Raw genomic sequence first — 15,798 nt, 5'->3', positions numbered from 1 at the left:
GCCAATCAAGCGTTTGCCATCTCCGGCAGCGTCCGCACCCCCCAAAAAATGTGCCAGTCCGCCCCGGCGATTGGCTGCGGCGGGTCTGAGTGACGTGGAGAGGGAGCCAATAGCCAATCGGGTCGGCGGGCGGGCGGCCAGTGAGGAGCGAGAAGCGCGAGCGGGGGGCGGCCTTCCCGCAGCTGAAGGAAAGTTAGAGTGAGTGTTGTCGGCAGTGTGGGGTGAGTGGCGAGCAGCGCGGGGAGCCGATCGTCAGCCAGGGAGCCAGCGGGGCGCAGCCGCCGCCATTTGTTGTTTTTCAAAAAAGAAAAAATATTTTTTTTTAAATTGCCCCCTCCGAGTCCGGTCGATGTCGTCGCAAGTGGCGCCGCGGGTGCGGCCTAGCGGCTCCCCGACCTCCAGCCGCCCGCAGCCGCTCCGCGCCACCGTCCCCTTCCAGCTGCGAGCGGCCGCCAGCAACAATAGCCCGAGCGGCGGTGTCGGCCAAAGACTGGCCCCCGGCTCCTCCTCCTCGCCCTCGGCCCCAGCTCCGTCCGTGTCGCCGCCGGCCAGCCGCAGCGCCTTTCACACCGTCGCCACCTCCACCGTCTCCACCGGCACCGGGCCGGCTGAGCAAGAGGCGGCCTGGAGAGCGGCCCCGGCGTCCGGCGAGAGGAAAGGCAGCCAGTCCGCCTCCTGCTGCACATCTCCCGTCAGTAAAGGTACTACACCTGCTGCCGGCCACTGGCTTCCCGAAATAATCGAGCAGCAGTGGCACCAACCTCAGCCAAACGGGGACAATCAGTTTCACTGATGGTCTTTAAATTATATATTTTTTTGGTCTGGAGAAAGCTGCTTAACTTATATAGTGGCCTTGGAGGGTGTGCAGTGTAGGTTTACCAGAATGATGCCCAGACTTCAAGGGTTAAATTACAAGGCGAGATTACACAAATTAGGGTTGTATTCCCTAGAATTTAGAAGGTTAAGGGGTGATCTGATCGAAATTTTCAGGATATTAAGGGAAACAGATAGGGTAGATAGACAGAAACTATTTCTGCTGGTTGGTGATTCTAGGACTAGGGGGCATAGTCTGAATATTAGAGCCTGATCTTTCAGGGGTGAAATTAGGAAACGCTTCTACACACAAAGGGTGGTAGAAGTTTGGAACTCTCTTCTGCAAATGTAAATTGATGCCAGATTAATTAATTTTAAATCGGAGAGTGATAGCTTTTTGTTAACCAAAGATATTAATGGATATGGGCCAAAGGCGGGTATATGGCGTTAAGTCGCAGATCAGCCATGATCTCATTGAATGGCGGAACAGGCTCGAGGGGCTGAATGGCCTCCCCTGTTCCTAACTTGGGGTTCTCCCATTCCCCCTCTCCCTTTTCCTGTATACATTGTAGTTTCTATTTTAAAATTCTGAGGTTTGCATATTTTGATTTTTCCAATTGTATTTTTTTGTACACTCTACCCCCTCCCCTTAATGACAGCCTGGAATTGCACCCTCTCTTCCCAGTGTTATTTTTGTTGTTAATTCTCTCTCTCTCTCGTTTCAAACTGTTTTGACAGTAGCAATGAAAAACCAGATAAGACTGGCATCAGATTGGATCAGGAATGTGAAAAACTGTCATTTGACCTTTACATTGAACTGCTATTATGGCTGCAGAGATATCTAGAAGCATTGAACAAGGGAGACGGGAAAGGGAAATTAATTTTTGTAAGAAAAATAGTTGGCTAGTGATGTCTTAGTTTGGATTTTACACAATATTATACAGCATTGCTTTATAATTAGCACTTAACTGCTTGCTACCTATATTTTAAAAGGGCACTAACTTTTGTGTAGCAATAAGAACAGTATGAAAATTACTACACATAGTGTATAGTGGTCACTTTGAAGACTTCAGGTGGTCCTTCAAATTGATCTGTGCTAAATTGTTAACTAGTATTGTTTAGTCCAACAAGATAAGTTGTCTCTGCAGTCTGAAAGTGACTTTACTGTACCCAACATATCTGAGCAGTAAGTTTTATTTTTTCTTCCTCTTGCCTCACAACTAGATTGAATTATAATAGTCTTACTGTGAATTGTGCAAGTATCGCATAAGTTCATTTTTAAAGCTGAATAGTCCATATTGTAAATGCGGCTAAATGCTGAATTCCAGTGTTAGGCTGTTGTTGCATTGCTAACTTGCCTGTACTGTGCTTTTTTAAAATTGTTTTATGTAGATTGCTACTAAAATGCAGTTTGATCATTTTGACTGCCTGGGCCAAATATACAGGTAGGAGTGTTTTGGGCCTTTGGGGAGGAAAGAAAGCTAATTCAGATTTGAAGTTTAATAGAAAAGAATCCAACTGTAACCAGATGTCAATAGAATGGCAGCATTTATGCTTTATTACTTATGTGCAGTAACTGCATTGAATGTGTTTGGAGTTGGTGAAGCTGTCAAAATGAATGTGGAGGTGTCCAAGTAATATGCTCCCAGCTGTGAGAATCTGTAGGCTTTTGACATTTGATGTAGCTTGATGTAGCTTTTCCATAAAGAAACTAGTGAGTTGGGGTGGAGCGGTACCTTTGGGGCATCATTTAAAAAAAAAAAAAAAAAGTACCAGTGAAAGATGAGAAAATAAAAATATTTACTATTAAGAATTCAGATATTAGACAGGAGATTTATAAGACGGTTAATCTAGGTTATTACTGAAATGATCGAGATGCATTAGAATCTTCAGCATAAGTTGTCGTTCAGTCTGCACTTTAATCAGATTTTCCTGTTCCACTGTGGGGTTTAATTGCATGTAATGCCAATATTTCTGCAAAGATCTCTAGCCATCAAATGTAACCCTGTACAGTCTACAAATACTTTTAACCTCCATTAATTGGGTGATAATTGCAGTAGGTCGACAGCTTTTGCTTGCAATGCTGAAAAAGAGGAAACCAATTTTTATTTGTACTGATTGTTTCACATCCAGAATGTGACCTTGTACTGAACTGAAATGGTGCTGTAATAAATGATGTTTAAAAGAAAAACTTGCAACTTCTAAACTTGCTGGCCAAAGCAGCTGGTGCAGTGTTCAGTTAGATTCCTTGTTGTGCAGTATGTAGACTGGTTGACCTTCTTCTTTTGAATGAAGATAGGCTCATATCAATGAGCCTGCACGTGGGGTGGATCCAGTTGTAAACGGCACACAGACGTTTCCACTTATCTGCACAGTCCCATGTTCAGACGGTGCCACCTTTTCTCATGAGATCAGCCACCATCTACAGTAGTTTGTTTAACCGTACTAAATATTTGCTGATTGTAGTACTTTGTTCCCACGCATGTTTGTTGCAGCTGTTAAAAGCTGAAGTGCTGGATTTTGTTTTTGTGGTGATGAAATACTCAGTTTTGTGTATCGTATTTACTGGCATATATGTAGACTGCATTTAACACAGTTAGGGTTCTGGCCTGCTTGCAAGTTATTAATGGCTTTTCCGGGGGGTGAGGGGGGTCTCAAGTTTGGAATTCCTTTCTGCAAGAACAGCCTTGGGATACTTTCAGTATGCAGGGGTGGCCTCAACAACAACAACAAATTGCATTTATATAGTGCCTTTAACAGAATAAAGCACCCCAAGACATATGTCACAGGAGCGTTAGCAAACAAATTTTGACATCGAATCACAAGCTATTAGGGCAGGTGATGACGTGGGTTTTAAGGAACGTCTTAAAAGAGAGAGAGAGAGAGGCAGAGAGGTTTAGGGAGGGAATCCCAGAGCTTGGGGCCTAGGCATCTGAAGGCACAGCTGCCAATGGTGGAGCGATGAAAATTGGGGATGGGCAAGGGGCTAGAATTGGAGGAACACCGATCTTGGTAGGGTTGTTGGGTTTAAGCACATGCAGGAGCCTGTGATCAGTTGCAATACTTTAGAAAGTTATGGGTAAATTGATTCTTGAAATATAACCATTTCATGGGTGGTGGGGATATGTTCCATGTTGAATATTTTGGAGGAACGAAGACTTGCTATAAATTTATAAAAGGGGCTGGAGAAGAATAGACAGCGTGGCTTGCATTTTTTAACGACAGTTGATCGTAATTTATTGACCAGCTTTGATCACAGTGAAAATCCATTAATAACTTGCAAGCGAGCCACACAGTCCTAATTATGTTGACTAGTTTTAAGAGTATTTAATTTGGGAGAAATTGGCCAGTATAATTGCTGCTGCTGAAGGGATCCTGCAGCTTAACCAAACTTTGGAAAAACAAGCATATGATTACAAAGTACTTTGTACTAATGACAACATTTTGCCCTTGTTTAATAAAGATTCCTGTTGACTTAAAGTTCACAATAGAACCAGAATAACTACCTTAATCCATAGCAGTGTCCTGTTAGGATTTTATAACCAAAATAGTCCAAACTCGTGACCCAATAATGTGTTGTTGACCAGCTGTACTACAGTTGTCTCTCGGCAGTGATTTCAGCTTTTTCTCTGCACAGACTACCATAATTCAAGTGCAGCTACCCAAAGGATAAGAGGTGTGAGACCACCTCGAGGAAATAGCTTTGCACCATTTGGGTACAGCTCCAACCTTGTGCAAAGCTGACACATATTTGGTTTTCAAAAGGTGGGACGTTGGCAGGGAGCTGACAGTCACAGAGCTCTGCTGTCGGTGCACAGAAAGCGATGCGGGGACAGCAGTATAACTGGTCTGTCTGCCGTGCGCCACCGGTACCTGTAATACAGTCATCCTTTAGCATTATGGGTGAATATTTATTTTCAACTTGTCAGGTAGGCATGTGGTTGTGATGTGATCAGTGTGCCGCAAGATGGATTATTTGTACCTCGGTTTCCCAGTACCAAATTGGGAACAATTACTGATACTATTTTTTTTTAAAATAGACAAGCGAGACCATCTGGAGGAGGTAATCTTGTACTGCTTCAGTTTCAGACTGGTTACAGAATAACCAACTGTTGCACAGCTGAGTTCTGGGGCTTTTCAAGTAGTTTGCTGCACGGCTGTGTAATTTTTTTTTCAATGTTCCGGCTTTTAATATGGAGCAAAAAGCTGGCTGCTATTGTCGGCTTATTGCTCACATTAAAAAATTGGAGGCTGAGCAGAGCTCTGTTTTGCCGTGAAACTGCATTACTGGTGAGATTTAGTAGTCTGTAAAATTTCATGCAGATGGGCTTTTTGTCAACATTATAAACTAATTTTTGTTACAGTATCTCGACTAACTTTATGTAAAAGGCAGTAAATTGTAATTTATTCCCTGAGGTTGGACAAGGATGTGTAATTGTGCTTTATTATAATCTGCGTTGAGGCGTAACTAGACAATACATAACAGATCTGCAGCTTCAGAAACCAAAATGGCTATTACTGTATACTGTATCAGGCTTTCACGTTATTGCCCTTTCTCTACTTGTGTTTTTTTTGGAGGGTTTTGAAGGCAATTGTAGAAATGGTAATCGCTTTGAACCTCAGTAAGGTTAGACTAAATCTCTTCATGCACACAAAGCACAAGAGCCAAGTAGATGCTGTAAAAACTGAATATGCCTGTGTCTTTCTGGATACATTGGTTATATACTGAAGTAAGTGATCTTTCTTATTCACTACAATGGACAATACTGACTTTTTAAATGTTACTATTATAATTTCTTAACTCTCAGCTCTTCCCCCACCTCCCTAAGCCACTCCAATTGTGGAGCTTTATCAGAAATTCCGAACCTATTGGCCTACCTGTCAGTTTATTGGGTTGTACTTCAGGAGGGTCTGATCAGGTATTCTAACTGTGAACTATCATTTCACTTGTGGGTCAGTGATTTAAAAAAATTGATGTTTCCCTGCCATAGCTGTGAGATAATGGTCCTGCAGCTATGATCCAGTCACCTAGATATTCCTCGTGAAAATGTATCTAAAATTCACTTGGTGTACTGGTGAGATCCATATCTCAATCTGCCAATTTGAAAATAGCACGAGCACTAAAATCTATCCCTGATTTTGGCTATTTCTATTTTCCATTCATATTACTAGGGCTATTCAAATAACCTTATTTTCACTTTGTGCTTCTCTTGAGCTCAATATAGTTCCATTAATTTGTTGAGATGTTTTGGCCTGGTATGTGCTTAATTTGTTTTCTTCACACCTCTGAATTTGAGGGATTCATGTGTTAAGTTTAAGATGGATCCCATCAAAATGCAATAAGATATTGAGCTGAGTGTAAACAGATTTTTAACTCTTTTCAAAAAGTGAAACTTCTTGGCAGAAGAACTTAAATCCAGCACTGAATGATGGAATTAATTTCTCTCCCTTATAAGAGGACATAAGTGGAATGAGTGGAGGCAGTTTTGATGGAGTTCCCAGTGGATGGGAGTCTATTGGGAGTCTTGTTGTGCGAGGCCCCTTGGGTCGGAGCGATCATAATATGATAGAATTCTTCATTAAGATGGAGAGTGAAGTAGTTGACTCGGAGACTAAGGTCCTGAATTTAAATAAAGGAAACTACGATGGTATGAGGCGTGAGTTGGGTAGGATTGATTGGGGAATGTCACTCAAAAGGGTTGACGGTGGATAGGCAATGGCAAACATTCAAAGATCGCATGGATGAACTACAGAATTTGTTCATCCCAGTTTGGCATAAAAATAAAACAAAAAAGTTACTCAACCGTGGCTAACAAGGGAAATTAGAGATAGCATAAGATCCAAGGAGAGGACATATAAATTGGCCAGAAAAAGCAGTAAACCTGAGGATTGGGAGCAGTTTAGGATTCAACAAAGGAGGACAAAGGGATTAATTAAGAGGGGGAAAATAGAGTATGAGAGTAAGCTTGCAGGGTACATAAAAACTGACTGTAAAAGCTTTTATAGATATCTGAAGAGAAAAAGATTGGTGAAGTCAAGCGTAGGTCCCTTGCAGTCAGAATCAGGGGAATTTATAATGGGGAACAAAGAAATGGCAGACCAATTAAATACATACTTTGGTTCTGTCTTCACAAAGGAGGACACAAATAACCTCCCAGAGATGTCGGGGAACATAGGGTCTAATGAAAGGGAGGAACTGATAGAAATCAGTTTTTGTAGGGAAATGGTGTTAAGAGAAATTGACGGGATTGAAGGCCGATAAATCCCCAGGGCCTGATAATCTACATCCTAGGGTACTTAAGGAAGTGGCCCTAGAAATAGTAGATGCATTACTGGTCATCTTCCAAAATTCGATAGACTCTGGAACAGTACCCATGGATTGGCGGGTAGCTAATGTTACCCCACTGTTCAAAAAAGGTGGTAGAGAGAAAACGGGGAATTACAGACCGGTAAGCCTGACATCGGTAGTGGGGGAAAATGCTGGAGTCCATTATAAAAGATGTAATAGCAGAGCACTTGGAAACAGTGACCGGATCGGACAAAGTCAACATGGATTTACGAAAGGTAAATCGTGCTTGACTAATCTACTGGAATTTTTTGAGGATGTAATTGGTAAAATAGATAAGGGAGAACCAGTGGATGTGGTGTATTTGGACTTTCAGAAGGCTTTCGATAAGGTCCCGCATAAGAGATTAGCGTGTAAAGTTAAGGCACATGGGATTGGGGGCAAGGTATTGATTTGGATAGAGAACTGGTTGGCAGACAGAAAGCAAAGAGTTGGAATAAACGGGTCTTTTTCCAAGTGGCAGGTAGTGACTAGTGGGGTACCGCAGGGATCAGTCCTTGGACCCCAGCTATTCACAATATGCTCTGGATGAGGGAACTAGATGTAATATCTCCAAGTTTGCAGACGACACAAAGCTGGGTGGGCGTGTGTGCTGTGAGGAGGATGCTGAGAAACTCCAGTATGATTTGGACAGGTTGGGAGGTTGGGCAGAAGCATAGCAGATGCAATATAACGTGGATAAATGCGAGGTTATCCACTTTGGTGTCAAAAACAAGGCAGATTATTATCTGGCAATAGATTGGGAGAAGGGGAAGTGCAACGAGACTTGGGCGTCCTTGTGCACCAGTCGCTGAAGGTAAGCATGCAGGTGCAGCAAGCGGTTAAGAAGGCAAATGGTATGTTGGCCTTCGTAGTGAGAGGGTTTGAGTACAGGAACAAGGATGTCTTGCTGCAGTTGTACAGGGCCTTGGTGAGACCACACCTTGAGTATTGTGTGCAGTTTTGGTCGCCTTATCTGAGGAAGGATGTTCTTGCTATGGAGGGAGTACAGCGAAGATTCACCAGGCTGATACCTGGGATGGCAGGAATGACGTATGAGGAGAGATTGGGTCGATTGGGCTTGTACTCGCTGGAATTTAGAAGAATGAGAGGGGATCTCATTGAAACTTATAAAATTCTAACAGGACTAGACAGACTAGATGCAGGAAGGATGTTCCCGATGGTCGGGGAGTCCAGAACCAGGGGTCACAGTCTAAGGATAAGGGGTAAGCCATTTAGGACAGATGAGGAGGAATTTCTTCACCCAGAGAGTGGTGAACCTGTGGAATTCTCTACCACAGAAGGCAGTAGAGGCCAATTCATTAAATATATTCAAGGAGTTAGATATATTTCTTAAGGCTAAAGTGATCAAGGGATATGGGGAGAAAGCAGGGACAGGGTACTGAATTTGGATGATCAGCCATGATCGCATTGAATGGCGGAGCAGGCTCGAGGGGCCGAATAGCATACTTCTATCTTCTATGTTTCTATTGTGCAAAGCCACCAAATTAATGTGCGTTAAGATGCTTTGTGACAAAGGGTAATCAGGTAGGGAGTGATCTTCTTTTGATATTGGTGTTGAGGCAGATTGGGGTGCAGTCGGGGAACTTAGATCCTGCATCTAACCTGTGCTTGATAGTGTCCCCAGCACAGACATCTGGAAGTGAAATGATTGAAATTTTGTCGAGGGCAGGGGTGCCCAACCGAGGCCTGTAGCCACATGACTCACGGACCCTAAAAATACAACTCATAAAGCCCGGGCAGCTGTTTGATTTGCACTTATTTCTTACTTGCTGTTTTGCAGTTTGTGGGCTGGAAGATTGTTGCTGCCTTGTTGATAAATGAATCCTGTCAAAACACCCAGAATATGCTTGTAGCAACAGGCCCTATATTTATCCCTCAATCAACATCACTAAAACAGATTAGCTGGTCGTTATCACATTGCTGTTTGTGGGAGCTTGCTGTGTGCAAATTGGCTGCTGCGTTTCCGACATTACAACAGTGACTGCACTTCAAAAAGTACTTCATTGGCTGTGAAGCGCTTTGGGACAGCCGGTGGTTGTGAAAGGCGCTATATAAATGCAAGTCTTGCTTTCTTTACACGTGGCCCTCGAAGCTGCATGGAATGCACCGAGATGATGAGAAAGGTTGGGAGGTCCTAGTCTTTAGATGGTGGGGTTTTATTTTTGATATGTTTCACAGTTAAAGCTTAAATTGGTGGTGCCACCATTTTTACTGCATAAGGAAAGTTCTTGCAGGCATAAATCCACACCCATCATTCCGGCACTGGTTTATGCCTGTAATAACTATTGCAAACTTTGTTATTCCCCTACCTCATTTCAAAATGGATTTCATGTCCAAGTTGGTACTTGTCATGCCTGCATTTAGTGCAAGTAAACAGACTGAGCACTGCAAACATTGCCTGGTTTCTGTCTGATTAGCTAATTGCATTTTATTGGTTAGGAGAAAAACAAGCTTTTTGTGGAGGAATTTTAATGCTTATGAAAATTATCATATTGGAGGAAGGAAACCACATGCTTATTAAATTTTTTAACGCTTTATATTTAATTTGTATGAAGTAAGCCAGTCATGTGCCATACACTTTTACTTTTCAAATAGCTAAGTTCTGTAACATTATAGTAATCCTACCTAACAAATGATTTCAGTTAAGATATTGAAGAATAGTTGTAATTCCAATTACTTGGCAGCTTTCACAGCGTGTAATGTAAAGGTAAATTCAACCAAAGGGAAGTTGATCGGGATTGATAAATGAAGACTTGGAAATAAATATTATATTTTGTTCTTTAGTTTACTATAGGTTTCAGCTTTAGGTATTGGGGCCAGTTGTCCTAAACGATTTGAACCCAAAAGCCCTCAACGTATCCTTAGAAGCCACAATTTTGCGGAAACTTAAAGCTGACTTCTGTAACTCGCTGTTTTAAATTGGTACCTAATTATGCGGGGGTGGGTGTGGGCTGGGAAGGAGAAGGAGAAATAACTTGATTATATGTCTGGAGTTGGCCTAGTGGTTATGATCCTGGACTAACAACCCAGAGGTCACGAGTTTAACTAAACTCCATCTATCTGGAAGTTTGTGGGCCTACACCAGAACGATGACCTATGAATGCTGCTAGATTGTCTTGTCCTTCAGGGGAGGGAGTCGACCGTCCAAGCTGGTGTGGTCAACACGTGTGCGCTGGAGAAGCAATATTACATCAGGGCATCTTTGTCTACATAGAACATTTGATTGGCTCTGTGCAGCAGCACAACTACTTGAGATCATTGCAACTTTCCTCGCCCTGTAAATGTGCATTAGATTTAATACAGGAGAATAAGGACAGTGTACGAAGTTTATTCGTGCAGTGCGGTGTTGCTGCTTGGTATTTGGCTTGTGCTGCTACTTGCTTTAGAGTGTTTTAATTCAATACTGTATAATGTGGAAATAAGTTCACTTCCAGTTTTTCTCAACCAGAGGCATAAGCTGTAATTAGACGTACTATGGTTTGATTGGCAGTTTGAAAGGAGACATTGCCCTTTGTGCATTTTATGGGTTTATTGAGCATTCTGTCAGACAAGCAGAGGGTGCAAGACAATTACTATCATGTCATGCACGTGTTGTGAAAAGGGTAGAATAGGTGGCAAGTTGCATCTATAAAGTGGGAGGGGTGATGGGTAGGGTAAAATGTCACTCCAGCTGAAAGCTTTTGGGAGGAACAGGCTGTTTGTAGGCTATCTCGCATGGAGTTGGAGAAGCGAAGGATAATAGGCATGTAGCTGGTTGCTGCTGGGCTGTAACTCTAAATTGAGACTACTTCAACTGCTGTGGTAATTCTCAACTTCAAATGCTTTCACATGTGAGTCTGAGCTGGGAGGATAAAATATTGGTAACCAGTGGACTAGGCGCATAGAGGGGAAGTTCCTACCACTTCACTTTCATAATGCAGCTTACCAATGTGGATGTTACTGCTGCCGAACATCCTTACGCCAGTAAGGAGAAGTAGTTGCAATTGTGGTATTGCATGAGATTTCATTATACTTGTAATTTACTGTGTGGAACTCGTATCAACTATGTGATGGTTGAGGCAGTCGTCTGCTGTTATAGGTGATGGCCTTTACCATAATCCTGAGGTTTCAGAATATTCAGCACGATGTTATGGTCATCAATAGTGCTATATAGGTGTGGATATAAGCCAAATCCAGACTTGATCCCCTTTCCCTTGTGTTTGACAAATGTAGGAGTCAAATTTGGTACATGGTAAACTAAAACTTTACAACTGATTTTCTCTTGCTGCTGCCTTCTCTCTCTCTCCTCCTCCCCCGCCCCCCTCAGTACCACATGAGTACACTAGAGTGCAAAGTACATGAGACACGATCACACTCTGGAATTTCTTCCTGAAACCCCTCCCTTTTTTTTTAAGAATCCACTTTTGCCAAACTTTTAATCACCCCTCCTATTATCTCTCTCTTTGGCTCCGTGGCGATTTTTGCCTGATAACACTCCTGTGAAGTGCCTTCAAATGTTTTTCTACATTAAAGGTGCTTTGTAACTGCAAGATGTTGTAATTAAGGATAAAATTGCCATGTACCTGTATGTAGATAGAGAAAATAGTTAGAAGTAGCCAGCCACAGATTTCAAAAGGAATGATTGTGCTTAACAAACCTCAGAATCCTTTGAGGAGGTAATTGACATAGTAGATGGGGGAAATGCAGTGGATATAGTGTATGTGGACTTTAGGAAAACCTTTGACAGGGCACCACATGGGAGATTACTAGATTAGGGGACTGTAATTAGGGAGAGGAGAGCAAACTGGTTAGAAGGCAGAAAACCGAGTAGGCAGTATTCCAGAGTGGTTAGAAGTGGGTCGTGGCGTCCCACAGGGTTCTGTCTGGGGCCACTTCTGTTGGCTATTTTTATCAATGATGTGGATATAGGGCTTAGGTATTGAAATTTGCAGATGATGCTGAAATAGGAAGTATAGTTAATTCTTTAGAAGACCAAAGGCAGCTACAAAGTAATATTGATAAGATGGGGGAATTGGCCAAAAAGTTCATTGTCAGTAAGTGTGAAGTGGTTCGTTTGGTTGAGTAAAAGCAGTAGTGGTAATGCGAATGGAAGTAGACTCGGTGCTGGGGAAGAGCAGAGGGATTTGGACTGCAGGTTCACAGGACATTAAAGGGTGATGAGGCCATGGGACAAGCTGAAGAAATGGTAGATTTTGTCATGAGATACAGAATACAAAAGCAAAGCGGTAATGATGAACCTTTATAAAACCCTAGTAAGACCTCCGTTAGAGAACTGGGTGCCGTATTGGGTCCGCACTACAGGAAGGATATTGGGGCTTTTGAGGGGGTATCGAGCAGATTTACTCGGATGCTGCTGGTATGAGGAAATACAAAGAAAGACTTGAAAAATTGGATCTTGTTTTCATTATACTGTAATGAAGCAGATTACAGGGCGATGTGATGGACGTATTTAATATGATGAAAGGATGGGACAGGGCGGATGGGACAGGGCGGATGGAAGCAGACTATTTCCAGTAGTTGAGGGACCATTGATACGAGATTTAGACCAGAAGGCAGGAGAAACTTCTTCAGAGTTGTGAAGCTGTGGAATCCATTCCCAGGATTAGTGGTTGAGGCCAAATCTTTTGTCAACATTCAAGATTAGATTGGAGAGGTGGGTCAAACCAAAAGGGATATGGGAACAGGGTGAGTAAATGTGAATCAAACTATTTGCTCATGTGGAGGGCACACATCGACATGGACTGGTTGGGCTGAATGGCCTGTTTCCATGTTGAAATTTCTTTGTACTTCCATGTTCCATCATATGAGGCAACCTGTATATATCTATACTTAAACCAAAAAAAAGGTTGCTCAGATCAAAACTTGGTCAGTATGCTAGTAGTGTTAATGGATCTGTGCTCCTTTCCTGGTTAAATCCTTCAAGACTGGTGCTCACTTTGGGCAGTTTCATAAGCAGGTTATATTTCATTTAGTTACATGGTAACTGACTTGTTTGCTTTTGTACATTCCACATTTAAAAAACAATGAAGTTTTACTAAAAGGGTGTTGCTTTGTGCATGCCAAATCGGCGATCACTGTTTTAATGAGCCCTATTGCTGGAGAGGATGTGCAATCTTGAAAAACAGTCAGCGGGAAGTATCTATTTTGGTAGATGATAGAAGTGTGGCTGCGTAAATAGACAATGAAGTAAATATCGATTAGATTGCATACAAACCTATCGGTTTCAAACATACTGCTGATGCAGACATAACCAGATTGCATTTAATTACATTTTATATTTTGATGGCATCCAACTTCACTTCTACTATTAATGTTGGAATGGCCTCTGTAAAACCAAGTTGATAAGTTTTATAGCATAATTATCTGATGGCGCTGCAAAATTTTGTTGCAGCCCTAATTGTTTTTTAAAGCAATTTTTAACCTTGTTATTTTTATGCATTTAAAAAAAACAGATGAGCACATGTGCTGCACAAATCTGAATCTCTCTCCTTTTTCTCCTCTTCCCCCCCCCCCCCCCGTTCTCTCTCTCTCTCCCTCTCTTTTTCCCCCCCTCCTTTCTCTCCCCCCCTCCTTTCTCTCCCCCCCTCCTTTCTCTCCCCCCCTCCTTTCTCTCCCCCCCTCCTTTCTCTCCCCCCCTCCTTTCTCTCCCCCCCCTCCTTTCTCTCCCCCCCCTCCTTTCTCTCCCCCCCCTCCTTTCTCTCCCCCCCTCCTTTCTCTCCCCCCCTCCTTTCTCTCCCCCCCTCCTTTCTCTCCCCCCCTCCTTTCTCTCCCCCCCTCCTTTCTCTCCCCCCCTCCTTTCTCTCCCCCCCCTCCTTTCTCTCCCCCCCCTCCTTTCTCTCCCCCCCTCCTTTCTCTCCCCCCCCTCCTTTCTCTCCCCCCCTCCTTTCTCTCCCCCCCTCCTTTCTCTCCCCCCCTCCTTTCTCTCCCCCCCTCCTTTCTCTCCCCCCCTCCTTTCTCTCCCCCCCCTCCTTTCTCTCCCCCCCCTCCTTTCTCTCCCCCCCCTCCTTTCTCTCCCCCCCCCTCCTTTCTCTCCCCCCCCTCCTTTCTCTCCCCCCCCTCCTTTCTCTCCCCCCCTCCTTTCTCTCCCCCCCCTCCTTTCTCTCCCCCCCCTCCTTTCTCTCCCCCCCCTCCTTTCTCTCCCCCCCCTCCTTTCTCTCCCCCCCCTCCTTTCTCTCCCCCCCCTCCTTTCTCTCCCCCCCCTCCTTTCTCTCCCCCCCCTCCTTTCTCTCCCCCCCCTCCTTTCTCTCCCCCCCCTCCTTTCTCTCCCCCCCCTCCTTTCTCTCCCCCCCCTCCTTTCTCTCCCCCCCCTCCTTTCTCTCCCCCCCCTCCTTTCTCTCCCCCCCCTCCTTTCTCTCCCCCCCCCTCTCTCTCCCCCCCCTCTCTCTCCCCCCCCTCCTTTCTCTCCCCCCCTCCTTTCTCTCCCCCCCCTCCTTTCTCTCCCCCCCTCCTTTCTCTCCCCCCCTCCTTTCTCTCCCCCCCTCCTTTCTCTCCCCCCCTCCTTTCTCTCCCCCCCTCCTTTCTCTCCCCCCCTCCTTTCTCTCCCCCCCTCCTTTCTCTCCCCCCCCTCCTTTCTCTCCCCCCCCCTCCTTTCTCTCCCCCCCCTCCTTTCTCTCCCCCCCCTCCTTTCTCTCCCCCCCCTCCTTTCTCTCCCCCCCCTCCTTTCTCTCCCCCCCCTCCTTTCTCTCCCCCCCCTCCTTTCTCTCCCCCCCCTCCTTTCTCTCCCCCCCCTCTCTCTCCCCCCCCTCTCTCTCCCCCCCCTCCTTTCTCTCCCCCCCTCCTTTCTCTCCCCCCCCTCCTTTCTCTCCCCCCCTCCTTTCTCTCCCCCCCTCCTTTCTCTCCCCCCCTCCTTTCTCTCCCCCCCTCCTTTCTCTCCCCCCCTCCTTTCTCTCCCCCCCTCCTTTCTCTCCCCCCCTCCTTTCTCTCCCCCCCTCCTTTCTCTCCCCCCCCTCCTTTCTCTCCCCCCCCTCCTTTCTCTCCCCCCCCTCCTTTCTCTCCCCCCCCTCCTTTCTCTCCCCCCCCTCCTTTCTCTCCCCCCCCCTCCTTTCTCTCCCCCCCCCTCCTTTCTCTCCCCCCCCTCCTTTCTCTCCCCCCCCTCCTTTCTCTCCCCCCCTCCTTTCTCTCCCCCCCCTCCTTTGTCTCCCCCCCCCTCCTTTGTCTCCCCCCCCCTCCTTTGTCTCCCCCCCTCCTTTGTCTCCCCCCCCCTCCTTTGTCTCCCCCCCCCTCCTTTGTCTCCCCCCCCTCCTTTGTCTCCCCCCCCCTCCTTTGTCTCCCCCCCCCCTCCTTTGTCTCCCCCCCCCTCCTTTGTCTCCCCCCCCTCCTTTGTCTCCCCCCCCTCCTTTGTCTCCCCCCCCCTCCTTTGTCTCCCCCCCCCTCCTTTGTCTCCCCCCCCCTCCTTTGTCTCCCCCCCTCCTTTGTCTCCCCCCCCTTCCTTTGTCTCCCCCCCCTCCTTTGTCTCCCCCCCCTCCTTTGTCTCCCCCCCCTCCTTTGTCTCCCCCCCCTCCTTTCTCTCCCCCCCTCCTTTCTCTCCCCCCCTCCTTTCTCTCCCCCCCTCCTTTCTCTCCCCCCCTCCTTTCTCTCCCCCCCCCTCCTTTCTCTCCCCCCCCTCCTTTCTCTTCCCCCCCCCCCCCCCCCCTCCT

The 15,798-nt window shown here is 45.5% G+C and overlaps 1 protein-coding gene across 1 annotated transcript in view; it reads left to right on the top strand.

Moving 5' to 3' along the window:
- Positions 1-227: 227 nt before the first annotated feature.
- Positions 228-15,798, top strand: part of LOC147101116 (glucocorticoid-induced transcript 1 protein-like) — a 71,072-nt gene continuing 55,501 nt past the window's right edge. The window contains exon 1 of the mRNA XM_085966303.1: positions 228-701. Within this exon, the coding sequence (XP_085822429.1) occupies positions 350-701 (352 nt within the window). The 5' untranslated portion in view covers positions 228-349. The remainder of the gene's footprint in view (positions 702-15,798) is intronic.

Source organism: Somniosus microcephalus, chromosome 24 (genome assembly GCF_052327205.1).
Source record: "Somniosus microcephalus isolate GS21.2 chromosome 24, FLI_Smic_1.0, whole genome shotgun sequence".
NCBI classification, from domain to species: Eukaryota; Metazoa; Chordata; class Chondrichthyes; order Squaliformes; family Somniosidae; genus Somniosus; species Somniosus microcephalus.
The sequence above is the reverse complement of the archived record's forward strand: the minus strand, read 5'-3'. Positions and strand labels throughout refer to the sequence as shown.